Source organism: Panicum hallii, chromosome 2 (genome assembly GCF_002211085.1).
Source record: "Panicum hallii strain FIL2 chromosome 2, PHallii_v3.1, whole genome shotgun sequence".
In the NCBI taxonomy this organism is placed as follows: domain Eukaryota; kingdom Viridiplantae; phylum Streptophyta; class Magnoliopsida; order Poales; family Poaceae; genus Panicum; species Panicum hallii.
The window spans coordinates 38,088,733-38,115,528 of NC_038043.1; the positions used below are offsets into that span (position 1 = coordinate 38,088,733).

At 46.2% G+C, this 26,796-nt stretch overlaps 3 protein-coding genes and 1 pseudogene across 3 annotated transcripts; 1 reads left to right on the plus strand and 3 right to left on the minus strand.

Annotated features, from left to right (window-relative positions):
• Positions 1 to 3,366: 3,366 nt before the first annotated feature.
• Positions 3,367 to 7,944, minus strand: LOC112880998 (vegetative cell wall protein gp1-like). Its single transcript, XM_025945717.1, has 5 exons — positions 6,901 to 7,944; positions 5,847 to 5,918; positions 5,017 to 5,183; positions 3,991 to 4,192; positions 3,367 to 3,499 (listed from the first exon to the last, which is right to left on the minus strand). Exons 1-3 carry the CDS (start codon positions 7,942 to 7,944, stop codon positions 5,172 to 5,174), a joined length of 1,128 nt encoding a protein of 375 aa, XP_025801502.1. The 3' UTR covers positions 3,367 to 3,499; positions 3,991 to 4,192; positions 5,017 to 5,171.
• A 353-nt stretch (positions 7,945 to 8,297) lies between these two features.
• On the plus strand, positions 8,298 to 10,367 carry LOC112880999. The gene is made up of 6 exons (XM_025945718.1): positions 8,298 to 8,783; positions 8,891 to 8,936; positions 9,026 to 9,107; positions 9,182 to 9,265; positions 9,352 to 9,420; positions 10,128 to 10,367. Exons 1-6 carry the CDS (start codon positions 8,507 to 8,509, stop codon positions 10,365 to 10,367), a joined length of 798 nt encoding a protein of 265 aa, XP_025801503.1. The 5' UTR covers positions 8,298 to 8,506.
• A 365-nt stretch (positions 10,368 to 10,732) lies between these two features.
• On the minus strand, positions 10,733 to 12,086 carry LOC112881000 (annotated as a pseudogene).
• An 8,472-nt stretch (positions 12,087 to 20,558) lies between these two features.
• On the minus strand, positions 20,559 to 21,381 carry LOC112881001. Its single transcript, XM_025945719.1, has 2 exons — positions 21,007 to 21,381; positions 20,559 to 20,900 (listed from the first exon to the last, which is right to left on the minus strand). The coding sequence occupies exons 1-2, from the start codon at positions 21,379 to 21,381 to the stop codon at positions 20,559 to 20,561; spliced, it is 717 nt and encodes a 238-aa protein (XP_025801504.1).
• Between the last annotated feature and the right edge of the window lie 5,415 nt (positions 21,382 to 26,796).

Sequence of the window (26,796 nt, forward strand, 5' to 3'; positions counted from 1 at the left end):
GAGCCGGAGGAGGAGGAGGAGGAGGAGGAGGAGGCGCGGGTGGAGACGCAGCAGCAGGAGGAGCAGGGGGAGGAGGAGGAGGAGGAGGAGGAGGCGGTGGCGGCACAGCAGGAGGACGAGGATCTTGGGGGAGATCCACAGGGCGGCGGTACCGCGTCTGGTTCCGGTACCGCCTCAGGTTCCGGCACGTCTGCTTCCGGCGTGTCGCGTGTGTACTTGCGAGGTCCAGCTACTCTACCTCGCCGACCGATACCTCTGACGAGGCGCCCGATTATTGCACCCGATGGAAAAGCGTAAGTAACTTTAGATTTTATCATTGCTTCTTCCTGTTTTAAATTCCAAATAAAAACTAATTATTTTTCTCAATCACTTGAGCAGGAGCTGGCTGATAGTGGAGAGTGGAGGGTGTCACACACGCCAGGTCAATGGCATTCTCGGGCTTCTTTGTAGAGAGCACTACCCCGGGCTTGTTGAGTTCGGTGGAGTGGTGGAGCCGGCCACTACCTTCGACCACTACGCCGCCGCCCCAGACGCTGAAGATCGAGACGGTAGAAGATTCAGGAACAAGGCAGAGCGGGTAAAGCAGGAGCTGTGGGTAAGTGCTCGATACATCGTATTCATTGCACATTATTGAAATAATGAATTGATTCATCGCGTTTGTATGCAGGATTTCTTCAGATGTCGCCCAGGAATGGAGGCCAAGGCGGATGCGGTGGCTGATAAGTGTTGTCATACACTTGTCACCAACCTGCACTACGAGGCACGCGTCCAGGCCATCATTAATTACCACGCCACTGTCCTTGGTGAGAGGGTGAACAAAGAGCAAGCAAGAACCATGAGGTTGACTCGGGAGCAATACCTGGAGGTAAGTACATTAGTTGTTGTCGACATTAACGATTAATTTCCGCTACTGCTACGTCACTTATACTTCATTTCTGTAGATGATTCCTTATTGGTGCTCGGCGCATCCCGACTGCTGGCAACGAATCGTGGACCAGTGGTGCACGGAGGAGTGGGAGCAGACGCACAACACTCGCCGAGAGCACCGTTTGATGATGCCAGGTGTGACACACCATCAAGGCAGCCGTAGCCTCAACGCATACAGAGAAGCCTGGGTATGACAATTCAGTTATTAATTCTAACACTCAATTATGTATGATCTTCTAATCATCTTGCTGGTTTCATCGCAGTCGTCGTCACATGGTGGGCAGCCGTGCAATGAGTTCAAGGGATATGCTCTAGCCCACAAGGGCAAGGCGAGGGCTGACATCGACTACAACCCGGAGGACGGGCCTGAGGCATACAGCAACCCGAGTGTCCACACCCGCCTCACTGAGTACACCTCTATGGCAAGGGAGGTCCATGGACCAGACTTTGATCCGACGACTGAGGATCTTGACGTGGAGGTTGTCATGAGGGTCGGAGGAGGAAAGAAGCACGGCCGCTACTGGATTGCCGACAGCGCAATAGACCCGTCCTCTGCTCCCACTCTATCTCAGATTCGAGCAAGGAGCACGAGCTCGAGCCCCGCCATACGACCCCGGGCCTCCGGGTACCAGGCCCTCCAGGTGATTGTTTCTTTATCCTACTTCACACTATACGTTGATTCATTCTTTCTTTGCATTACCGTAACATTAGGATTTAAATTGTGCAGCAACAACTCGAAGAAGAGAGGAACAGACGTATGGAGTTGGAGGCGAGGAGTCAACAGTTGGAGGCGAGGATGAGTGCCGACCAAGCGAGGATGGCGGAAATGTTTCAATACATGCAGAGTCTGGGCGCCGCAACGGGTGTACCTCCGCCAACTTCACTCTTTCCGCCAACATTCGGCACTCCGGTGAGTTCAGTACGCTCTTTGAATGTATTGTTGTGTTGTGTCTCAAACTTCTTTTCTTTGCAGAATCAGTCGGCGGGCTCAAATGATCCATATGCATCGCCAAATTCGGGAGCGTATCCTAATCCGGGGCTTGGAGCGTCTCCGGGTGTTGGAGCGTCTCCGGGTGTTGGAGCATCTCAGAATCCGGGAACTTGGCCACCACCACAGGGAACTTGGCCGCCACCACCAAGTTGAGCTATTCACACTTTGACTTATCGATATATTGCAACTTTAGGACTTGTGTATGATATTTGAACTTGGAACTATGAACTTGCTCTATCGTGGATGATTGTATTGTGTTGCAACTCTAGAACTTGGTCTATTGTGTTTGAACTTGGCCTATTGTCTATTGTGTTTGAACTTGGCCTATTGTGGATGACTGTATTGTGGTCTATTGTGGATGAATCTCTTTATTGTGTTGTGGTCTATATTGTGGTATATTGTCTACTGAATAAAAATAGGTTCTGGACCCTTTGCCGAGTGCCCCAGGTTTTGCCGAGAGCAGGCTCTCGGCAAAGGGTCCTAAACTTTACCGAGAGCATGGCCTAGCTCTCGGCAAAGAGGCCCATTCTTTGCCGAGAGCAGGCACTCGGCAAAGAGGCCCATGCTTTGCCGAGAGCAGGCACTCGGCAAAGAGGCCCATGCTTTGCCGAGAGCAGGCTCTCGGCAAAGGTGCGCCTGTTTGCCGAGTGCCGGGTCAGGTTCTCGGCAAAGGTGCCGTAACGACCACACAGCCTACAGGTAGTATCCTTTTCTTTGCCGAGCGCCCGAGAAAGGGCTCTCGGCAAAGCCTCCTTTGCCGACAGAAAATTTGCCGAGAGATCTTTGCCGAGAGCCCCTCTCGGCAAACTCTTTGCCGAGAGGCTTTGTAGATTTACCGAGTGCTTCTGGCACTCGGCAAATCTGCTGCATCCGGTAGTGTAATTTGTCATATTTTAAAAAATATGTTGGTCAACATTTTTTATCCAACATTTTTTCAGTTGAAATGTTGGCTCAACTTTTTTATAAAATATTGGATTCACATTTTTTATCTAATACTTTTTTAGTTAAAATGTTGAACAGGCCATCATACTAGGTTTGATATGGATTTTAATGGGCTTTATAGTTCAATCCGTTAACTATCTTTCGGTAGACATATAGGAGTTCCCCAAGAAAATATGATGTTGTGGAAATAAAAGAAAATTCACTATTACTAGGTTCGTGCCCGTGCTTTACCACGGGATCAAAAAAAATTTTAATGCAATAATGGAAGTATGAAAAATATGTTGTTTTGAGATTACAAGATGAAATAAGGAAGCATGAGAAAAGAAGCATCAGCTAATTGCCGAACAAAAGTATAGCTGCATCCATGAAAGGGAAGGGAATGAGCATATGCAAAAGAAAGGCTTCGCAAATGAAAAAAATAAACATGCTAGCGGATTATATTTGATGCGTAAAAAAAAATAGCGCTGCAACTTCATAATACAATGAAACTCCATTTAGAAGTAACGGGCACATATCAAACAAGAAAATGTAATACAGAAAAAGTAGAAGTCGTTACACGACAACACCTTAGTTACAAACAAATCTTTGATGTGATGTAATTGAGATGTTGAGACCTACCAATGCAATGCCCTCCCTTTCCTGCATGTATGTTTTAACAATTCAAGAAGGTTAGACTAATTCACCTAGATATCGGATTCGTAACCAATTGATTAGTATTTTATAGCAAATAGATCTGTGCCCATGTGTTACTACGGTCAAACAAGATCTGAATAACATAACACCTATTTCATAATTTGAAGCAACATCCTACAATGCTCGCTACAACAAAGATACATCATGTCCTTGTGCCCAGTCCAACTCAAGAGATGGGGCATATAGCTAGAGCTTGGAGCAAAGGCTACAGTTGCTTTCTCTTGCATCCGCCAAGCATAAAAATTGTAACGATGATCAAACAGAACAAAGGAAAAGCACTACATTCATGATTGGTGAAGTATTAAAAGTGAAAGATAATAAAGTGAGAATAGCTTTATGATAGCAATTGCTTTTAACATAAATTTCGAAATAAATAGCAGAACAGCAAAATTACCATTAAAAAGGAAATTACAACTAAGACAACAAAGAAATGCTACCATCAGCTTGGAGTCAGGAACATCATCAGGGGCGAAGCCAGCCGAGCATGCCACCAGATCAGCTCCATTAGGACAGCAGGATCAGATACATAGACGAACAATAGTTTATATGGGATTTTGCAGATTTCATGGGGTCCAACGACCCGACGAGCTGCCCGCTTCCTGAACATCATAACCAAGATAACATCCAGCGAGGTGCTTCCTGACAGGATGTCCATAATATCAAATCAACTTGCATAGATAGATTCCTGCTGCTTGCTAGAAAGCAAAAACTGTCGCACCAATAATCAATATTCTTGGAAAGCAAAAACTGTCGCACCAATAATCATATTCTTATTGTAGAAACAGTGAAACAATAAAAACCTTGAGAAACAGATGAGGCTACAATCTAGTGGATTCTAACAATGTTGGCCTCACTTGCTGTAGTAGGAAGTAGACAACATAATAAATGCTTCAGAATTTCTATCTTCCAAGAAAAAGCTAGTATTTTCTATCAAGCAAAAATCTAGGTGAAAATAACCTACCGTGTTGAGAAGAGATAAAGTTGCATCAATGAATTCATATCTTGGAGTCGATCACATCTTTAGAATTTTTTTTCTGCTCTTATCTCAACTCTCATCCACTTGTAACCACAATACATCACTATATTTCTATATTTTTTAGAAATATACAATAATTTGTAATTCAAATCTTAATAGCTGAATGTGTGAATAGTTATTGTCAAAAGTTCGGGTTCCAATCAGTATTACACTCGTAAAACAAACTAATAAGCAGAGACAGTTGTGCTCTATCAGAGGCCACCAAACATGATTTATTCATATATTCAAAATAACATGCCACTCATCATTCCAAACCAGATCAGTACCATTCCTCATACTCTATCAGTATCACGTTTTACTATTCTCAATTCGAAGGAAGACATGGCACATGTCCAACAACTAACATTTAATTTCCACATATACCTTGCACTCACCACCCGGTTCCTGACTCAAGCAATAGAATGGTCTAATGATAGGGAGCAAGAACCTTTTCTGGTGCCGAGGTTGGCCTTGGTGAAGGTGTTGGCAATTGGCGTCCCCTTTGAGGACGAAGTAATGAAGCTCCTTGAAATTGAGCCATGGCTTGACCCAGACCTTGGCCTCACATACCTTCTTCTTCCATGGCTTATCTCTAAAAAAAACTTATCTCTGCATCTAGGATCAAAACCAGTGACACGGTTGCGAATAGAATAAGGGATCCAATAGAATAATGTCTGGATGATATAAGTACGGAAATTCAAGGTGCTGATGAGGGATATATGTTTCTTTTGGCAAACTTTGCAAGGAAAAATCCAGTCAGCACAACAACTGAAGAAAGGAATTGGACAATGAACAGAACCTGTTTTATATGGATGCATTGAAGAAAGAACAGTACATACTTCCAGAGCCAAACCATAATTCCAGATTCAACATTAAACGTTTGTTGATATATCAGTAAAAAAATTTGCACTATCTGCTGGCAGATGAAATGCTATACCAAGAAACTTGCGATATTAAGGTCTTCAATTACACCTAGTACATCCAATTTATAAAAAAGCTACGAATATATGGAAAACTTCTGGTGATGTGAAATGACATCACATGGTTTGACCTTATATGATCAGAGTGACAGTGCTTCTATTGTTGCAGAATACTGCATTGACATGACACCGCATCCTATTGCACTAAAATTAGCAGCAATACTTGTATACACCAGACCAGAGTAGAATGGTTATATTTCATCATGCAACAGTAAAAAGTGATAAATTGAGTATTCTATTTCCGGAAATGTAATGGTAAAAGACTAGCACCATATAAAAATGAGATTATGTAGCATACCAGAAGTGAGTAGCCAGCACAAAGCCTGCTCCTTCTACGTAGAGTAACAAAGATATTCCATGCCTCCAGGTACTGCAGAAGTGTGAACATAGACATCAGAAAATTGAGTGTATTGAAGATGGTTATAAACAGCACCAAATTTTGATTTGCAGAGATGTTTTGAAACTGTAAACCAACATCCAGTTCCTTCCTTGAACAAGAAAAAGAAGAGAAGAATAAAAGAACAGCTCGCATCATTTCTGACAAAAGAACAGATGGTTTGGACAGAGCTGGCAATTTATCATGCAAGGCCGAGTCCTTTGATCCCTTCATCTCAAACCTGGTTGCAACTGATTCTGTTTGTTGTAGGTGGATTTCTATCTGAAATTACTGAGTCCTACCTTGCTAATAATCCTTCCAATGGAATGGTTCCCTCTGCTGAGCAAGCCCTTCCTCCCACTGCTTGCCTTTCCAACCGGTGTTAAAGTTGGCTATTCCACATCTAGATTATGCTCAGCTATGGTCTCGATTGAATCCTTGCTGGAGGAAGATGTGTCAGGACCATCAGCAGTCTCGGAATTTTTGTCAGAATCTTCATCACTAATGGATTGATTAATGCAATGGTTGACAGTAATTGCCATTTTATTTGCCAATTATCTCAAACCTGGTTGCAACTTAATTAGGCAAACATTTGGATAAATATATATTTTCAATACCCATTGTCTCAAACATATACGGGGAGAATTAGAGCCTAATTGAAATCTGAGTATTGGCTAAGTGTGTACCATCTTCCTGGTTTGGTGCTCCCTCAGTGCAATTAGGTCCATAGTTTTGCTCTACCAGCAAAGTAATATCCATAGAGGCTTCTATCATACTCGAGCACTCCACAAGTCATCCACAAGGATAAGATCCCGATGATTAGCACCCATATCACATCTCAGCTCCCAATTAACAATTAGGTAGCGTTTGGTTCAGCGTTTTTGCGGCGTGACCTGTTAGCAGCGTGATATGATACCGATTGTTTTTGTTTGATTGGAAGTCTCCGTAACGGATCGCAACGTAAACAGATACCCACCTGACCTCGAGCGTCCCCGGTGCGGCGGCACGGCGCGGCATTTGGGAGGATTGGTGGAAGGCGGCGCGTCGGAACCTGCGAGCGGGTGGCTCCGGCGCGGGAGTCGCGCGGCGGCGCAGTGTTGTGGTGGATTGGTGGAGGGCGGCGCGGCGGGACCTGCGAGCGGGCGGCTCCGGCGCGGGAGTCGCGCGGCGGCGCAGTGTTGTGGTGGATTGGTGGAGGGTGGCGCGGCGGGACCTGCGAGCGGGCGGCTCCGGCGCGGGAGTCGCGCGGCGGCGCAGTGTTGGGGCGGATTGGTGGAGGGCGGCGCGGCGGGACCTGCGAGCGGGCGGCTCCGGTGCGGGAGTCGCGCGGCGGCGCAGCGTTGGGGCGGATTGGCAGAGGGTGGCGCGGCGGGACGGGGATGGGATGGGACGGCGGGGAGGTGGGAAGTCGGCGGGGAGGCGCGGCGGGGACGCCGGAGTGGGGCGAGATCGCGCGCTTGCGGGAGAGGCCGGCGGCGGTGAGGGCGGGCGAGATGGCGGCGCCGGAGCGGGGGGAAGTCGCGAGCGCGCGGGAGCAGCCGGAGTCGTGCGAGCTCTGGAACCGGTGGGAAGTCGGCGGGGAGGCCCCGCGGGGACGCCGGAGCGTGGCGAGGTCGCGCGCTCGCGCGAGAGGCCGGCGGCGGTGAGGGTGGCGGGGACGGAGGACGGCGCTCTGGACTAGGCGGAGCCGCGTGGGTGAGGCCGGCGCCGCGGTCGGCTGCAAAGCGTGGGGGACGGTGCGTTGGCGGCGGAGCAGCGGAGAGCCGGCGACCCGTGCTCGTCGGGGAGGCAGGAGTCGGACGTGGCGGACCTGATTGTATTTTTTAAAGAACTTCTTCAGGATCCTGTGTGCCAAGTGACAACCGTCCCCCCTTCCTCTTTCGAAAGAAAAGGAAAGAGAAGCCTCAGAACCTGCTGGAACTCCGCCGCCGCCGCCGCCCACACCATTCTTGCTGCCGTCGCCGATCGCGTCGGAGATGATAGGTGCAGCAGCGCGGAGCCTGCGGCCTCGAGCAGGCATGTTGTGCTGGCCGTGCTAGCGCAGCTCCGCCGCCTCTCCTTCCCCACCCCCCGTCCCCGGTTCCCGCGTCACCCAGTGATAGGTGCAGCACTACTAGCGCAGCTCCGCCCCCTCCCTCCCCGCCCCCCACCCGGTTCCGTCGTCTCATCGTGCCGCTGCCTCCCCCTGTTCCCCTCTTCGTGCCCCCTTGCAGCTATGTCAGAATCTCGGTACCAATTGTTACCCGCCCATTACGATGGGGTCATTAAGCCCATCGTGTGCCAGCAGTCCAAAGAAGCTTCTCCATTTGTAGCTTTAGCAAGCTGCCTCAATCTAAAGATAGGTCCAAGATGCAAGCACGTCCCTACCTATCCCGTGGAAGAGATTGTGCTCATAGAACCCATACAAGAAGCACTAGAGCGACTGATGCCTAATTTCGTCGGAACGTTTCTTCTCGGTGAAATTCCTAGGAGGAGGGAATACTTCCTGCAATTTGTGGCAACAATAGCAAAAGGGGTTCATCTAGGCCGAGGTGCAGAAGGTGTGTGATGCTTTCGATTCTAGTTGGAGGGTTTCCTGCAAAATGTGTAATCACTTGCAACTTTACGCTTTATATTTTTTATTCACTATATTGATTCATGTCATAATATCTTATAGGATTATTGAGTTCGAAGAACATGATGTGATCTTGCTGTTCGCCGCTTTCAACGTTAAAGTTGTACATGGGTGGCTATCTGACCCGGATGATAATGAGCTTTTCAATGTTATTGGAAATTGCACTCGTGAATCCCTGCTGACAAAAATTAGTAATGGAGGTATTAAGGAACTTCTCACTGGCAGTAGTAATCCTTCATCTTTGGGTGAGTTTTTTCTATTCAACTTATTTGTCTAAGAATTTCCTTGTATGTAGTGAAAGGATTCAAAGGTTTGTTTAGTCAGGCCTAACAATTTATTTATTTGTATGTAGGTAAAAGGATTCAAATGTTTGCTAAGTCAGGCATAACAAGACATGGGTATACTTTTTGGTTCATAGAGCCATTGTTTTTCCCTTAACAATTATGCACAAAGTTAATATGCATGTTATACTGTCCCAACAATGCAGGTTGAAAATGTTACATGGAGGCACGTTCGAGCGTGAGTTAACAGTCCTTTGCAACAAAGATCAATTTGACATTATCTGTAAGGTAGGAAATCAATCATTTCCCTGCACATAAAATTCTTTTCTCCATATGTTTTTATTATATTTGTGTACATCCAGTTTTCTGGTGATCTCTTCATTCTGGAAACACATGAAGATATTCTGAAAACACTCAAAGAAGTCTCGTGGAAAAGGCTAACATTGGTATGTGCTGTTACACTCACTCTAATTATTTTTTTGGAGTTTAGGGTTATAATACCATTTGATATCTGTCCCAACCCAAATGACAGTCAGAAGAGGAAAGCTTCTATGTTTCAATGCGTCTTGATCCAATCAAGAGGCAAAAAAATATCCACAAGGTATGTTTTTTCCTTTTTACAAGCAAAGATAGTAAGCTCTAGTTATGGTGATATTCTCACTAGTTCAAGTCTTAAGAATGGAACTGATTCATATCACACCAGAAGGGTGTTTTGCTTCAGGTGTAGCAAAATCTCTTTGCTCCAGTAGTAATCAGCGCTTTGCTGAGTGCGAGTATATTCGGGTCTGTTTTGTTCTTTACCAAACTGTGCAAGAACTTGCCACACCTCAATGCGCCTAACTTTAGCTGGCATTGTCTTGGGCATCGGCTTAGCGTGTTTTTCTGCCAAGTCTTGCCAAAACTCTATCGCCAATTTTGTCTGCTGCAAGTGTGGCACGGACTAACTTCCGGTGTGGCTACCTTGGGCAACGAAGCAAACAGGCCCTTCAACCACACCATCTTCGTAATTTAAGCACACAACCCTTCTCATCTAGAGTTGCCAGCCAAAGTTTCTTGGCAACTGCACAATATAAAAAAAGTGTAGCAGGTTTTCTAAGCATTTCCCTTTGACTCGGGTGTTTCTAGTCGGTTTACTTGCTATGAAACATCACAGAAAAAATTGAATCTGATATAGCAAACCTATGTGATTAGCCTTACTAAATAATTTCTTTCTGCTTATTCAGTCCTTATATCCACACTCTATAAGAGTGTTAATCATGTCCACCTGAGACTCCAGTTTTTAATGTCTGGCTGCTATTGAAATAACAGGCATCTGAGTGGAGTCAAAGAAAACTGTCAGAACTGGATGGTTCTGATGACAAAGGGCAGAAGAAGAAGAACACGAACAAGAAGAAGCAAACAAACATTACAAAGAACGTAAAGGAAGAGATTCCTGAGACAGAAACATCTGAACATGATCCTTCCATTTCTCATGTGTCTCCGCCTGAGAAAGGAGCCCTTATCCCACCAACACTTGCTGATCGTTTCTTCATGTTTTTATTAGAGTAAACTTCACTCTAGAGTTCTGTTAAAAATACATATATCACTAATGCAACGCTGTGGGGGAAAAAACTCCTGGTATATGTAGTGAATGCTGACCGTTGGAGTTGTGTCTCAAGCATTTTGGCCCTTGTAGACTAATGCAACGCTGTGGGAAACAATCCTAGTATATGTAGTGAATGCTGAACCATGGAGTTTGCCTCAAGTAATTTGGCCCCTGTATACTAATGCATTTTGTCATGTTTAGTAGTTATTCAGTCACGGGTTGATTTGGTAGGTATTTGAATTTGTATTATTGGTTGAAAAGTTGCTAGGCCTTTGTAGGTGTTTGAATTCCGAAAGACCACGTGCTAGTAGGTACCGTACAACGCGATCTAACCAAACCTGCACACAAACTTGTCGTTGGCCGAGAGCTTCTCCGATTCAGCCATCTTGCAACGTTTTTCAGGTATCTCCATGGATGAGCAACGAGCTTCTTGGCGGACTAGACCAAGAGTGCTCCCTTTATAATTTGAAACGCAGCCGTTCCTGTGACTTCCATCCATTAAAGCCGCAGGAAGCAGTGGCAAGCTCGAGTGGCCGTGTCCACAGGATGCTATTGGCCGCGTGCAGGAGGAGTCGCGCCGCGCATCGTCCGCGCCAACAATCTCGCAAGGAAACCTCGCGCCTCTGCAGCAGGTTGTGACGCCGACGAGTCAGGTTGCACCTCAGCTCGCCGCCGCCGTTACCGCCGTCCACCGGGACGCACAGCGACGCGCTCTTCCCCAGGAGGCCAGGAACAGCGCGCGCCCTCGCAGGACGCCCGCCCTTGGCGCCCACTCGAATCGCTTGACGCCGGTGGTCGTGTACTCGATGTGCTCCGGCCGGGGCTCCCGGCCGTACCACGTCCCGAACCCGGTGCACCTGGAGCAGGCGCCCCGGCGCGAGCTCCACGAGGTACTTGCGGCACAGCACGGCACGGCGCACGCACGGGCCGAGCACCGGCACGATCGCCCTGGATGGCTCCAGTGCCGCCTCCGTCGTCGTGGGCTCGTGGCGTCCATGTCCCATGCCTCGACGCGGCCCGCAGCGTCCATCGTGTAGACCACCTGACGCCGCCTCCCGTCGGCTCCGGCCGCGCGCACGGCGCCGACCCAGCACCGCCCCGGCGTGTCGAACAGAGCCCACTCCGTGTCCCCTGCTCGGGCGACGGCGAGACGAGACAACAGCTGGCAGATGAGCAGCACGGCGTAGCAGGCCCAGCCGACGAGGTCAGCCGCTGCGGCGGGGACACGACGACGGCCTTCTCGTAGACCTCGAACCGGAGCCTGTCAGGCGCGAGCGTCTCTGGTGGGATCAGCACTTCCTCGTTGCAGCCGTTGGCGGCGGCAAAGCAGCAGCGGAGGTCGTACTTCAGTACCTCACGACGTGGGCTGTCCGTGCCGCCGCCGGCGTCGACGAACGGGAGCTGGCGATGAGAGGCAACGGGACTAAAAGGTCTTTGGTCTAAAAGAGGCAACGGGACCTGCGCGTCGTGACCGGGTTGAGGAGGTGCATCTCCGAGTGGGCGTCGTCGGCGGGGACGAGCCACCCATCGGGCGACGAGCCGACGCAGACGCGGTCCGAGGATGCGGGCGCCGGCTGGCCCATGGCGTACGCCCTGCCCTCCGCCAGGCGCAAGAACTTGGCATTGCCGCCGCCACTGCTCCGCCGCGTGCGCCCGCGCGCGGTCGAGTTGATAGGGAGCATGCCATGAGCCACGGGGGACGGCGGCCAACTGCCACGCGATGCAGACGGCGGGGTGTAGACCGATATGAGCTTCACTGCAGTGAGCTCACGCCAGCGTTCGTGGATCCTCGGTGTCGGCGGCTTCCCTGGCCATCAGGATCTACCACAGGTTGCCCGGGGAGAGATCACCATTGTGTTCGACTGCAAGACGCGCCCCCACAGCATCCAAGTCTGAACCTGTCCTCTTCGTCGTTGGCGAGTGTTGATTGCAAAAATTGGCATGATAAATAAGTAGGCCAAATGATGTTGTCTAGAGATTATTTTGGCCAGGTGCATGCAAACTAGTACTGACAACAGCCATATGTTGTCTGCTGTCTTGAATTCTCGGGAGACTGCAGACAAGTTTGGAGATTGTTGTCTGGGCCTTCCAGCGGCTCGTGAGGAAGTTGTCTGTGATTTCCAGGGAGTCAAATGAGCTAGTGTCTGCCCTCGAGATCCTTTTGTCTGTGCTTTCCAGAGGACTACGTAACTTCTGTCTGTACCACTACTTCAGGCGCGCATGCATGAGGGCGTTTATCTCTTGGGTCAGAGTTCAGATTGAAGCAATGCGTATGCTTGCATGCATGTGTCATGGAGATCGAGGAGACGAGGACCGATCAAGCAGACCAAAGACAAAAGAGATGATTGCACGTAGCTGCAAGAATAGAAAAAGGGCCAATCGTGTTCAATTATTGCACGTAGCTTGAAAGGGGGGGCCTCCAGTTGTGGAGGTTGAGTCCTACGCCGTGGTTGGCCATTACATACTGCTCTCTATTGTGAGGGATCCTTTCACGGACCAAGAAGCTGGCACCGTGGCGTTTGACACAATTACGGATAAGAGAAATGCTCCAGTGGCCTCTACCTGTAATGAAGAACTAGAGATGGACGACATCTACATGAATATCCACAGGTGTGTCGATGCGGAGGAGGAATCAAAAACACAATGGCCCGGAGAACTCGTGCTATCGAACAAGCCTGCAATGTATGCTTGCGGTGTTCAGGAGCCAATTTACCACCTTATTGCCATTGCCCCATGACTTGTTCCTGCTCTGTGCGTCCATGTGTAGTACCTGGTCGATGAACAGCTCATAAAAAACTGCAAATCCTGTTGTGAATCATAACTACCTTGCAATAGGCTACTGAAACATGTTTGGTGGATTCTTACGGTGATGTGTTTTTTTCAAATTGAGCTCCTTTGAATTTCTCCGATCTACTTTGGAGCAGCATTTTTGCTATATATGTTCTCAATTTCTCGTTGAAGCTTGAATTCAGTTATGATGAAACAAGGCTGACTTTTTTGCATTCTGGAATGGATTGGCGTTGTGTTTATTTTATTATTTTGGCAACCTTGTGATAATCAGCCCTGTGTATTGACTATTGAGTTACAAGGGATTAAACTAATCTCTGACTTTAAACTTTGAAACATGACGAGTGACTGGGAGAGCAAAACATAATTAACTAGTTGTGCTGCAGCGAGATATTAAATAAAAGTAGTGATGAGGAAATAGAAACAGCATTATTGCCTAAGTTTCTCAAATGGCCAAGAAGGATTTGATGTTCAACTAACGAATGTATGCTAACCAGTAACATAATGAACTGTCTAATATTTTTAATTTGTGTACCTGCATATTAGCTGATAAAAGGATACCATATTTATTTCATATATAGTAGAATGTTAAAAATAAAGATGCCCTGCCCATCACACTTTTAATTTCTTGCGAGGAAGAAAGTCTATAGATTATACTTGTATCAGTCGTTGATCTAGGGTCTGGTAGGGAAGACGTGGTTTTCAGTCTCCATGGAGGACCAGCGAAATTCCCCTGTGTGCGACCGCTCAACATTTGTGTCAAGACTACTGAACCGGCCAAACAAATTTAGACAAAAAAATGAAGAGGGTTCACCGGCTTACATTGAAATCCAATCGGACCGATCCGTCATGGACTAACAATTAAAGATGATGAACGTCAATCAAATATCGACAGCCCGACGACCTGGATACTACTTGGTCAGTACTAAAAGGTCAGGCTCCTGGTAGCTCGATTTTTTTACAATGTCGCAAGCCATAAGTCATACGATTTTTTTACGCGTAAATACGCATGTGCTGTTTGTGAGACTCGATTACCATTCCATCTATATATCACATGTTAGTGGGGGAGAAATGCATTTCTTTTGAAGTAACCTGTGGAGGATCATTTACCCGGTGTTTTTACCTGGTACTAAATGGCTGAGCCATTTTAGTATCGGGTCAAGACACCAGCCGCTGCTAAAATATGACTTTTAGTATTGGATGGTTGGTATTTTGACCTGGTACTAAAATGGCTCTGAAGTTTTCAAATTTAGATCCGGTACTAAAATAGCTCTATAGTAGTTTTAGTCCTGGATCCAATTGTATCCGGTACTGACGTGCGTGATGAAAGGTCGTTTATCTGGTAGTGGACCCAGTGCAGCGTAAAGCAGTAGGTCCATCTGAAGCATTCAACGGGCATGCAACGGCTTGGATGGGAGCTCTCTTTTCCCTCATTTTTCTCTTTATTTTTGCAGCCGGAAGTTCCTTTTGCAGGAAAACACACAAAGGACAGAATAGGCTTAGCGAGTAATTTTCCCTTCCAAGCTATGAACAGTATAATGAGTTAATGGCTAAAATGACAGTGGCGGAACATCCGGTCAAATGAGAATTTTTTCATATATTTTTCTTTATTTTTTAAAATTTAGCACTGGTCCGATCTTCCGATAGATATGATTGATTCGATTGGTGGCTTCTAATCGGACACGATTTGAATCCCTGCAACCGTAACATCGTTGCTCCGTTGGTTCTCAACCAAGCACAACTCGATTGACCTCCCCAAGAAAGCTATTCCATGCAAATGAATCGAAGAACACAAGCAAGAAAGGATAATCACGCAATCTGAAATTGCAGATGTGTATGAAGCAAGATGAATATGGGGTTCAAGCACTGATTACAAAAGGACTAATCACCATAGTGGTGTAGAACGAGAACGAAGGCCCTAATTCACAGCAAAAGGACTCGCCATCACAGTTACAATGAAAGAGATCTATTTCTCGATGGAAAACTAGAGCAAACAAAACTCAAACCTTAATGTGGCGGCATCTACTGAATATATGAAGGTTAGGTCGTGGATGACCCTCTAGATGCGCCCCTATGGGCTCCAACACAATAAACTGGCCAACGGCCCAAAAGACGGTGGCACACCACCTTGACAGATTTTGGATGTCCACTTGTTTCGACAATTCTTGTTGACTCAGATGGAATTTTAATATGGGAGCGGCGCCATTGGAAGCTCTATTAAATTTCCTTTCCATCCATACAAAGAACGTCCAAAACGGACTCCGTATGCGACCTGGGCGTTATTTTTGGCGCATGCTGCTCCTGGACTCCAAGGTGGACTCGAACTTGAGTTGTTTTGGACCTCCACCTTGGCGACTCGAACTGAATTAGCCTTGGGTCTCCTTCTTTACTTGAACACCCTTGCTGGACTCTTTTTCATACGATGCGCCAATCATGATCGTATATATGGGTATCATGTTCTCATCATCCTCCACTTCTTCACGAAAAGCCGTCCTCAGCGTCGAGTGTGCTCTAAACTGATCCTGCACAACACAAAGGAGAACGGGGTTGCGAAATAAAAGGGAACCGAAATAATTATGAGGAGGAATATGACAATGTTTCTAATTTTCTAGTGTGTCATCTCGTACAAAAATTTCAGCAAACATGTAGGCTCCTTGATCGGAATGCAGATATGGTTGCCAACACTATCCTGCAAAGATTAGTACTAACAAAAGACAATGCAGTAATAGATTTTTTAAAACAACACTAGAGGAACATGGGATGATAATTTTAGTAGTATGGCAGCCCTCTAGTCGATTACAATTTTGCACAACAAAAGGAGACTTCTGATTTCCACAAATGTAGACTCGATGTATCATATATTGTCCTTTGCTGTTATATTTGCCAATAGCATAATATGTGTGTCTAGAAAACCATGGCAAATCAGTATATCGAATAAATCCATCTTCCAAACAATTTAGATTACAGAAAACCTCAAATTCAATGTAACCCAAAGTATTTAAAGAAGATAACGGTTTGAGCTCATCATTTGTGCTAGCAATATGAATAATATGATTAATTTCAGCGCAAGTGTGTGGTTTTAAAACATGTATAGCAGAAGTATTATCACACAAATCATCTTTATCACAAGGAACATTGAGCAAGTCATCATGTGATAAAGAGAGATTAAGAGAATGTTCCACTAACAGTTGCTGTATAAAAGCATGATTGGTGGAAAAATTCAGCACATCAAGAGAAGTCTCACCATTCGTGAGTGTAACACCATAAGCATTACCTTTGCTCTTATTTTCAGCAGGAGTAATAGGTGCAGTATGAAAAGATGTTTCTGAATTTTGACATGAGGTTTGAGCACTTCATTTTCTTTCATGTCGTGCTCTCGCTTTTGTACACTATACTACAAAAGGTTAGCCACAGCAAGAGGAATAATAATGGATTGATCATCTTGATGATGCACCTCATCATTAGAATTCAGTACAGGAGATGGATTAACAAAATTTTCTCTCATAAGAATTTTCATATCATTCCAAGTTTGAGGTTTATCTGATGGACTTAAAGGTCCCACGAAGTTGAAGCAGCATCTCGCAATACACTAGTTGCATTCTGAACCTTCCTCCTTGCACACATAGGATGCTTAGAAAATATTTTATCTATTACTATTTCCCACTCAATGTACTCATCAGCACCTATGCCATCATAAGTTGGTGGATATGAACAACCTGTCATTGTTAGAAGATAATAAAAGACATCATAAAAGTATTATCCCTATCAACTAGCAACTACTAGGATTGGTAGGTGGATAAGTGGACTGCAATATCTCAAGCAGCTTACTACCGTCTTACAAGTGTTCTTACCAAAGCCAATAGGGCGGCACAATCCATTGTAAACTTGAGTGTGTAATGGTTGCAAGGTGAACATGTAAGATCAGAAATATATGTGGAGCTTTGGGTAGGCACAATATTGTAGCAAGGAATATCAAAAATTCAATTCAGAATTGCAAGACTGAAAAGTAGTCCCAAGATAGTCTATGTCGTAGGCCTAAACTTATCTCGGACCTAGTTCAAACGAGCAATGGATATAACTTGTACAAGGACTCAAAGGATGCAAGCTGTTATAAATTTTTTATTCATCTTTTTTTTCTTTCTTCCTTTCTAGGTGCGGCTTTTCTTTTCTTTTTCTTTGCACCTCTTTGCCTTTTACATGTTTTCTTTAAGAATTGCAGCAAGACACAAAATTGGAGCTCAATGTATTTCTACTTTGCCAAGACCCTTTCTTCTTTTTCTCCTTACACCAAAAATAGAAAAGAAACCTATAAAATTAAAGTGCACTTTACTTCTTGCTGCATGCACAAGGGTAGGGCAGCAAAAGAACTATTTAGAGATGAAAACTGAACTGCAGTGCATGATGACAAGCACAGACCGAAACAGACTACAAACAAGACCTAGACCCGACGAACACGATGACACAACGAGGGACTAAATTCAGCAAAGCAAACCAAACTGAAAAATTGTGGGGCAGAAAGGGGTTATAGGACAGAAAAATTATTTTTTGTAGGGCTTTTTTTGGACTATTGGTAATGAAAACAAGATGAATCTAAAGGGCACACGATAATATACCTCACGGGTAACCTAAATCCTGATACCATTTGATGCAGTACTGGCCGGATCTTCTGATAGGTATGATAGATTCGATTGGTGGAGAACTCAACGTTGGCAATACGGGCTTCTAATTAGATACAATTCGAATCCTTGCAATCGTTACACAGCTGCTCCGTTGGTTATCAACCAAGCACAACTTGATTGACCTCGCCAAGAAGGCTATTTCCTACAAGGGAATCGAAGAACACAAGCAAGAAAGGATAATCACGCAATCTGAAATTGCAGATGTGTATGAAGCAAGATGAATATAGGGGTTCAAGCTCTAATCACAAAAGGACTAATCGCCACAATGGTGTAGAACAAGAACGGGGGCCCTGATTCACTGCAAAAGGACTCGACGTCACAGTTATAATGAAAGAGATCTATTTCTCAATGGAAAACTAGAACAAATAAAACTCAAACCCTAATGTGGCGGCGGATAGTGAATATATGAGGGTTAGGTCGTGGATGACCCCCCTGGATGCACCCCTATGGGCTCCAACACGATACACGGGCGAATAGCCCAAAAGATAGTGGCGCAGCACCCTGACAGATTCTGGACGTCCACTTGTTTCGACGATTCCTGTTAATTCAGATGGAATTTTATTGTAGGACTGGTGCCATTGGAAGCTCTATAAATTCCCTTTCCATCCATATAAAACGTCCAAAATGGACGTTGTATGCGACCTGGGCGTCATTTTTGGCGCGTGCTGCTCGTGGACTCCAAGGTGGATTCGAACTTGAATTGTTTTGGACCTCCACCTTGACGAATCGAACTGAATTAGTCTTGGGCCTCATTCTTTACTTAAACACCCTTGCTGGACTCTTTTTCCATGCGATGCGCCAATCATTTCATATATATGGGTGTTATGTCCTCATCAATAACATTCCTTTGGTGTTGTTATTCTTGATATTTTGCAAGCTTCTACATGGAATCAGGAACTGAGAACACTATGGCTCTTGGTTTAGTTTGCACTGATCTTTTATTGCACTTAATTTACTACTTAGTATGTGCCTTTTCATGTCACGGTAAGTCATTCCCTTTTTTGCAAGTAAAAATATTCCAGAATAAACAACAGTAACCTCTCAATTTAGAGAAATATATGCAGAATAATAATTACTGTTGAAATGTTTTTGCTTGTAATACTCATTCCAGCATTTCAAATTATTTAAGGGCCACATCTTACTCAGCAAATAACTTGAAGCATGAGATGTGTTGTTGGTTTAAACATGAACGTTGCTTCCTCTCTGGATGGCTGGATCAGGTGGTACTGCTTAAGTTGCAGTGGAAGCTACCACTGCATCTGATCCAGGTCCCGACAGCGCGCACCTGTGAATTTCAGTTAGATGTCTTATCGGAACCAGGTTGCTCTGACAATCTTGCTGGCAAACGCCGAAAAATATCGACAGCACGCACCTTTGCAACATCTGTGATTCTTGTGCTTTCGGCCTTTTTCTTCCCTCCCAAAAAAGGATTCCTCAAAAAGAAGTACGTTAGAACAAAAAAGATATTACTGTTGAACGGCACATTAGAGATCATTTTATGAGATTTAACTGGATGGGCATGACATTGTATTGGTTAACATTTCAGCTCTATCATCATCGCCACCATTTCCCCTGCCTACAATAAAGCAAAAGAAGTTCAATATAATCCAATGAGGATAAGGAAAAATCGAATCAATAAGAATAAGTTAGAGGAAATGTGCTATAATCATACTACTAGTAGTATATATATTTACTGCATAAGTAGTAGGGAAAAAAACCAAATCTTTTGCCAAGTACGACAGGGAAAATTACTTGGAGCAATCATAAGCACTAATCTAGCCCTGAAGGTTCAAGATCATCTTTACACTTCTCAGCTGATAATAAGAATGAAGTTATCAAAACGGCACTTTGTTCTCAGTGAGCCCATAGAGTTAAAACTAGAAACTCCAGTAAAAAGAAGGGATGATTGCTTAGATAGAAATAAAACTATACCGTTTAAGGGGTAAAACTAAGCACTATTTATTCAGTTATAATCAGTTGAATGAAATTTTGAAAAGGCTCTTACGTACAAAACTATTTAAACATAGTGCTATTTGTTGAATAATTTGAGATCAATCATATGGACCCATAAATTATTATAATTTAATTGCAGGAAGATCAGCAGAGGTAGGTCAATACATGACTAGTAGCATAGAGATTATATATTTTTACTGAGTGTTCATGTTACTCAATGTTAATAATCAAAAGATCAGTCGGTGATCAATTACATGCATAGAATATTACTGCATATGTTGCTGGGCAGGCAAAAGTAACCACAACCATATTTTTGTACTAGGTCTCAAGCAGCTTTTATACCAAACAGGAAAAGGAAACAATTGGATTCTGCACTTATGCAAATACACTAATGAGGCGGCTATAGTTACCTGCGGTATAGAAACTTCTGTATGGAAAATAAGTGGTATACAAACTTCTGTTGAAAAGATTGGTAAACTGATTTGACTCAAGTTGGATCATGAGGACACCCATAGAAGGCATTTCAAAAATCACATTGCTGTTATCCTCATCAGACCCTAGTATCACAGGGTGCTGCCAACACTTCACCGCCGCCGGCCTCAGCGAAAGGAGCTGGTTCAATTCAATGGTTTTCTTCAGCACCCATTCGACAGTACCATAACCACGAGAATCGACCTTCCTCGCCCACAATTTGACGCGCAGTCTCGACAAAACCACGAGGACAAGTTCACCTTCTTACGTCCGTGAGATCGCGAAGCTCGTAGTAATACCGCCGGTTGCACAGGCTTCCGGCCTCTGAATTGCAGCTAGGCTCTGGCTATCCATGTCGAACTCGAGTACTGTCGGCCAGAGCAGCCAGTAGAACGCGTTGCCGACCATGACACTGGGGCTGGGGGTCACTGGTCGGACCATGCTCGTGATCGCCGTCGAGATGACGCTTCCCCATGTCCCGAGCTCCGATTCGTAGAGGCACGCCGACGCCCGCGTGCAGTCGTTGTTGGCGCGCACCAGGACCAGGCTGAAGCGGCAGTCTCCGCCGCGCACGGCGCCGCGCCGTCGCAGACGAGGCCGTAGACCCTGTCGGGCGCGAACTCCCGCGGGTACGGCACGCTGTGCTGGAGGCCGGTGGCAGGGTCCCAGACGACGGCCTCGCGCCGCGACCTGTTGGCGAGCAGCGAGAGGCCGTGGCGGCAGCCGAGGAGGCTCCAGCGCTCCCCGGCGGGGAGAAGCGCGCGGCGGGGGCGCGGCCGTGGTGGCGGCCGCCGGGCCGTTGCTGGACCACCGGGGTGAAGACGAGCTCGCCGCAGTTGTCGGTGAAGAAGCCGAGCAGCGGGGGCGCGGGCGTCCCGGCGCGGAAGCGGCGGAGGAAGGCCGGCTCGGCGACGATGCGGCGCCAGCGCCTGCAGACGAGCGCGGCGCGCGGGAGCGAGTGGCGCGGCGCGAGGCGGAGGAGGATCTCGGTGAGGAGGTCGTCGTTGTCCAGCGGCGAAAACTGGGAGGTGGAGGTGGAGAAGGCGCGGCGCTGGGCGGTGGTGATCAAGCTCTCCTCCTCGGCCATTTTGTCGCCGTTGGCTCGTCGGCTTCTGGTTGAGTTTGACGCAGGCGGCAGGATCACACCGGTTTGGGTTTGGGTTGGGTTGGTGGCTTGTGCTGGGCGGATTAAAATTGGCGTGTCGATTTATGAGTTCGTGTCGAGCTCGCTATAGAAGATCCTGTGGAGTTGGAACTTGGAGGTGTTGGTACATGCGGCTCCACAACGGGTGGGATTCTTCGTCTTCGACTCTTCGTCGGATCGTGAGGGGCATTGCAGTGTGCCAGTGTCGTACGCGAGCCGGCGCAAGGGGGGAACCGATGCAGTAGGAGAAGCCGAGCAGCGGGGCGCCTCGGTGGAAGGCGCGGTAGCGGCGGAGGAAGGCCGGGCCGGAGGCGATGCGGAGCCAGAGCTTGCAGACGAGGGAGGCGCGGAAGAGGTCCGCGAGCTCGTCCGGCGGGAGGCGGAGGAGGATCTCGGCGACGGCGTCGTCGATGAGCTCCGGCGGTGGGGATTGGGGGCAGTGCGAGAAGGGAGAAGACGACGGCAAGTGAGCAACCTGTTTCGGCCCATCATAAGACTGGAAGTGAATTGTCTCAGGGCCTCGGCCCGGTTCGGCCCATCACATTAACCTTTAGTCTGGCTCTGCCTGCGCTCGAGATCCTGGTTTCTACTGTCTGGGCTGTGCACGGTAAAAACAATGCAAAATTTGTGCATCTTTTTACCTATTCAGACTGCTCATGAGCTTCCTGAAACTGAATTTGTAACATCAAGAAATGGTGAGCTAGTTCAGGTCAAGTTACTGAAAATTAAAGCAGATGCTTCGCAATTCCCGTGTGCGGAAAGTGAGCTGAAAAATCAGACCTTTTCAGTTCCAAATGTATTGCTGAAAATGCTGAAACGAATATTATTCCAGAAATGAAACTGAAACAAGGCATTCAGATTCATTTTTTTTCAGTCAAAAGAACCACAATCTACCGTGTTCAGTTCAAGCGGACTTCTCAGCACCAACCAGATTACAATTAACTGTGAACCTGAAGGACCTTACAGTATTCAGTCATGATATCACCAACTAGGCAGTGCATAACCGACCACAGACACAACACTTTCATCGAATTAACAACCCCGACAGAATAGTACTAAACATTTTAAGAATCAACCTACTCAGCAAGCTTGAAACGTACCTCCACTTCGACTTAGGAAGCTGTTTCAATCTTTGCTAACAGAGACTACTGAATTCAATCTTTTCGGTTGAATACAAGTGCATTACAGAAAAGCAGAAACAACCATGCTTGTTCCAAAAGTAAAACAAAACCGAACTGAACCAATCAGATCCATTTTTGAGTAAATGAACCACAATATACATTCAGTTCCAAGTAGATTTGTAACGACCCAACCTAGGAAAATGGGTCATGCCCACTCTGCACGCTGAGTGGATCACACCTACACTGCACAACCTGCTTGCGCTTTCATCCTCGCTTCGCGTAAAAGGATTAACCTAAAGTTGCAATGCTTCTTAGAGTTGGCTATTTATGCTAGTTCATCCCACTCAACTTCCATTTAGGACTATTCTTGAGCTACCATGCCTCATGCATGGTACTCCAATTGTGGCCCAACCAGCCCATGGGCTGGATGTTACAAGATTGATCATCCTTTCAACCGTTAAAGATCAAACATAGTCTTAACAGTAACGAACAACTAGTGAGGAAGAGTATAAGGTCCATAATTGGTCATGGTGGCTCAAACTATAAGAATTAAACTGCCAACTGTTGAACAAAATACTAAGAAACATCCAAAGCATCAGCCCTGCAACATGCCAACACAACAGCAGATCCAACTTGATGGATTTGTAAATTGGCCAGGTACTACCATACTTCAGCTCAGGAGTGGTTAATTTTCTCTGCTGGCAATGGTAATGAACTTCTAGTAGAACCTGAAAAGTACAAAGCATAAAAAGTTAAAATTGTTTCAGGTCCAGTCTTTTCAGATGAAATATAGTGTCTACTGTGTAATATTTACAAACAAGACAAGTGAAATAATGTGCAGACACAGAAGGCCACAAACAAATTACCAAATGATTTTGCAGTAGAGAAGTTCCAAAGGCTCTCAATGCAAGGTTGTGTATTTGTAATGTCAGATTCAGATTGGCAAAAGAGTAAATATCAAAAATATTATAATCAATAAATTGATGTTGCAGTTAATAAAAATCTACTATTCTCTACTTCCAAGATTCAAGAATTGTCCATAAGCTACAAGTATAAAGTGACCCAAGCAAGGTATGATGCTTCACTGCACCGTCATATATTCAGTTTTTTCTTCACAGGTATCGTTTATTTACATTCAACCAAATATCTACATATCATAAATAAGCAAAGGGCAAATATGGTGGCACCGTAAGTATGGAAGCTCATGAAGGGCAGGATTGTGTAAAGGACTCCAAGCTCGCTTACCTTCCTGACCTGCTCTGACTTCAACTCAATCATGAAGAGGCTAGTGTGATAGTGTCTATTCTCACAAACGCGACACCCACACCCTCAGCAAAACCAACCACATTAGCTTTGTTACAGGAGATGTTGAGCAATTTTTCAAGGTTCATAACCTTGCATGGTATCCATCCTCAAAATCCTTCTGGATTCACCTTCGACCGCTACAGGTAGAGGCTTGAATCCCTAATGCCGGCGAAACCAAGAGAACCGTCCTCCATTGGCATGACAAAAGCATCGTGACGCATGTATCTTTTCTTAGTGTCAGGTCCATGTCGATAACAGATAAGAAACTCTTGCCCAAATCGTACTTCAGAATTTTGGTAGCCTTGTCATTGCGCATGGTAAACTCGTCATGACCTCCAAAGACAAGCTTGCGCACGCGCAGGGTGAAGTAGGCATTGTCCCCGACGAGGGCACCACGCTTGGCACTGTCAGAGAAGTAGCAGAAACCGCTGCCTATGTTTACAGAGACCGGCGTCCCCCAGGCACGAGCCTTGGATGAGTACACACAGCCATGCACCGACCTGCCCTTGCTGCGCACGAAGACGACGAGGAAAGGACCACCCAGGCAGTTCCGGTGATCGCAGACGGCCGCCGCGCAGAGCACCATCATGCAGGAGTGGAGCGTGTGTGCGACGCGGGGCTCGGGCAGCTCCTCTCGGCCATCGGTGATGGGATCCCAGACAATGAGTTTCCTCGTATCTCTAAGTCCGAAGAGGACGCGGTCGTGGCGGCAGTCGACAGCCCATAACCGGCGGCGGCCGTCGAGGGTCAACCAACGGCTGCAATCGAACGCCGACTGGGGGAACGGGCAGGCTGCCATGGTGGGGTAGAATAGGCGGTCGCCGTCGGAGCTGTGGAGGAAGCTGAGCAACGGCGGCCTCGGTGGAACGCGCGGTAGCGGCGGGTGAAGTCGGGGTCGGAGAGGATGCGGCGCCACAGCTTGCATACCTTCGAGGCGCGGTCGCGCGGACGAGGTACGAAGATTCGCCCGGCGGGATGCGGAGAAGGATCTCTCCGATGGCGTCGTCGATGAGCTCCGGCGAAGTGCGCGGCTGCGCCATGGCGCGTGTCGTCTGCGGCGAGGCAAGGAGGGTTTGGGCGAGGGAAGGCGAGAGAGATGATGAGGAGAGCGAAATTCTGGGGGTTTTGTTCCAACTGACTAGATGTGGTTCAGCGAGATTTTCTCTTGTGCAAAATTGGTGCACTTTTACCGGCTCAGGTTGCACATGAACATGGCCTCAGAGAAAAGCATAATTTGATTCAAATTTTTGGTAGTATATGATTTGGACGATTTGCTCCTAAAATTTTTGTAGTATACGATTCGGATGATTTGTTTCCGTGAATTCGTGAAGCCATTTGCCGGCAGTCACGGCTGAACGGTCTATGTATGAACTGCATATTCTGGTAAATACAACTCTGAACAACCACGGTCCCTGAACTATGAAAAAGGAGAGAAACGTGAGAGGAAGTTTCAAGCAGCAGCAAGTTGAACCAAAACCAAATTCAAGCAGGAAGCAACTCAGCCCGTTCGAGGTTCTAGGCTCCTAGCTCGATGACATTACTGTATTTCAATTTCAAACACAAAGACTCTGAATTTAGACAGACCGCATGTTGGAATATTTGCGCCAGACCCATTTATTTAATAATGAATTGAGAATTAAAAGATCTATGAGTTAATGCTAGGGAGTTATGATACGTGAGTAATGGTTTTTTCAGTTGGAGAGTAATGGCTGTTAAATGGTGTTGATTGCAGAGAATAATGGTGCAAATTGATGGCCATTAGTGCAGCCCTAAGACATACATACCTATATAAGAGCCAGCCCCTCACATTCAAAAGGTTATACACAATCAAGATATTCCTGTTAAGGAGATCTCTCACTTCTCCCTTTGTTCTTCTTATGCAGCACATTCATTCTCAACGTAACTCTCCGCACGCACAGAAGCTTGCGTGAGTAGGCCTCCGAAACCTCCTCGTCTACGTGATCCTGCTCGGAATAGACAAGCAATAAGGTTTTTGGAGAGCGTATGGATTTGCGATGGCTTGCTAGTTTGACTACTTCGGCTACAACATGATTGTTCGACTACTTCGACTACTTTCTGCTCCAACTCAACTAGTTTGATTACTTCGGCTACAACACGATTGTTTGACTAATTCGACTACTTCCTCTGCTTCAACAAGTGCCGCTCGAGGGATTGCACTTCGTACATCTGCCTGCAACAACTAAGTTCGATGTCACACCCTAAAATATTTAATTTTAGGATGTGAGTATCTTTTAGAATGTGTTCATCTATCAATAGGGTTTTTCGAGAATTTTTCAGATTTTTCTGGAAATTATTCTCTTTCTCCGTAGAGCTAAATCCATTTATTGGAAAGCTCTAAAATCTTTTTCTTGGGCTCTGAATATTTTATTGGGACTCATCGTGTCCTAAGTTTTTCCCCAAAATTTTGGGATTCTTCTGGATATATTTTTCATGGTTTAAAATATTTATCTGGACTTTTCTAGATTTATTTTAAACTTAAAAATATGTTCTGAAAAATATTTCTATTTGATATCAAATTCTCATCGTAGTCGGACCGAGCCGTATCTTTATTGTACATCCTTTTAACCTTGTCCCCTCCGAATCCTTAAGATGCCCCATCGACCTTTCGATTCTCTAACCCTTCTCCCCGATCAAGTCATGCTTGAAACGATGCCTCGTGGCTCGTCTTCAGTGTTTTTCCGACGATGTTCGATCACCGTCGGTTCCAACGACTCGGACTGATTTCTCTCTTTTCTATTTCACGTTCTCGAATAGCCGTTCGTGTTCAACCAGCACTGTCAGCACGTTTTCATGTTCAGCCTCCACCCGAACCTGTTTTGGCCATAACCGAACTCGCTCGGCCACTATCATTTCCTCCTTTCTTTACCTCTTCCTTCCTCTCCTTGCTCACTAAACTGTGGGACCCGCTGGT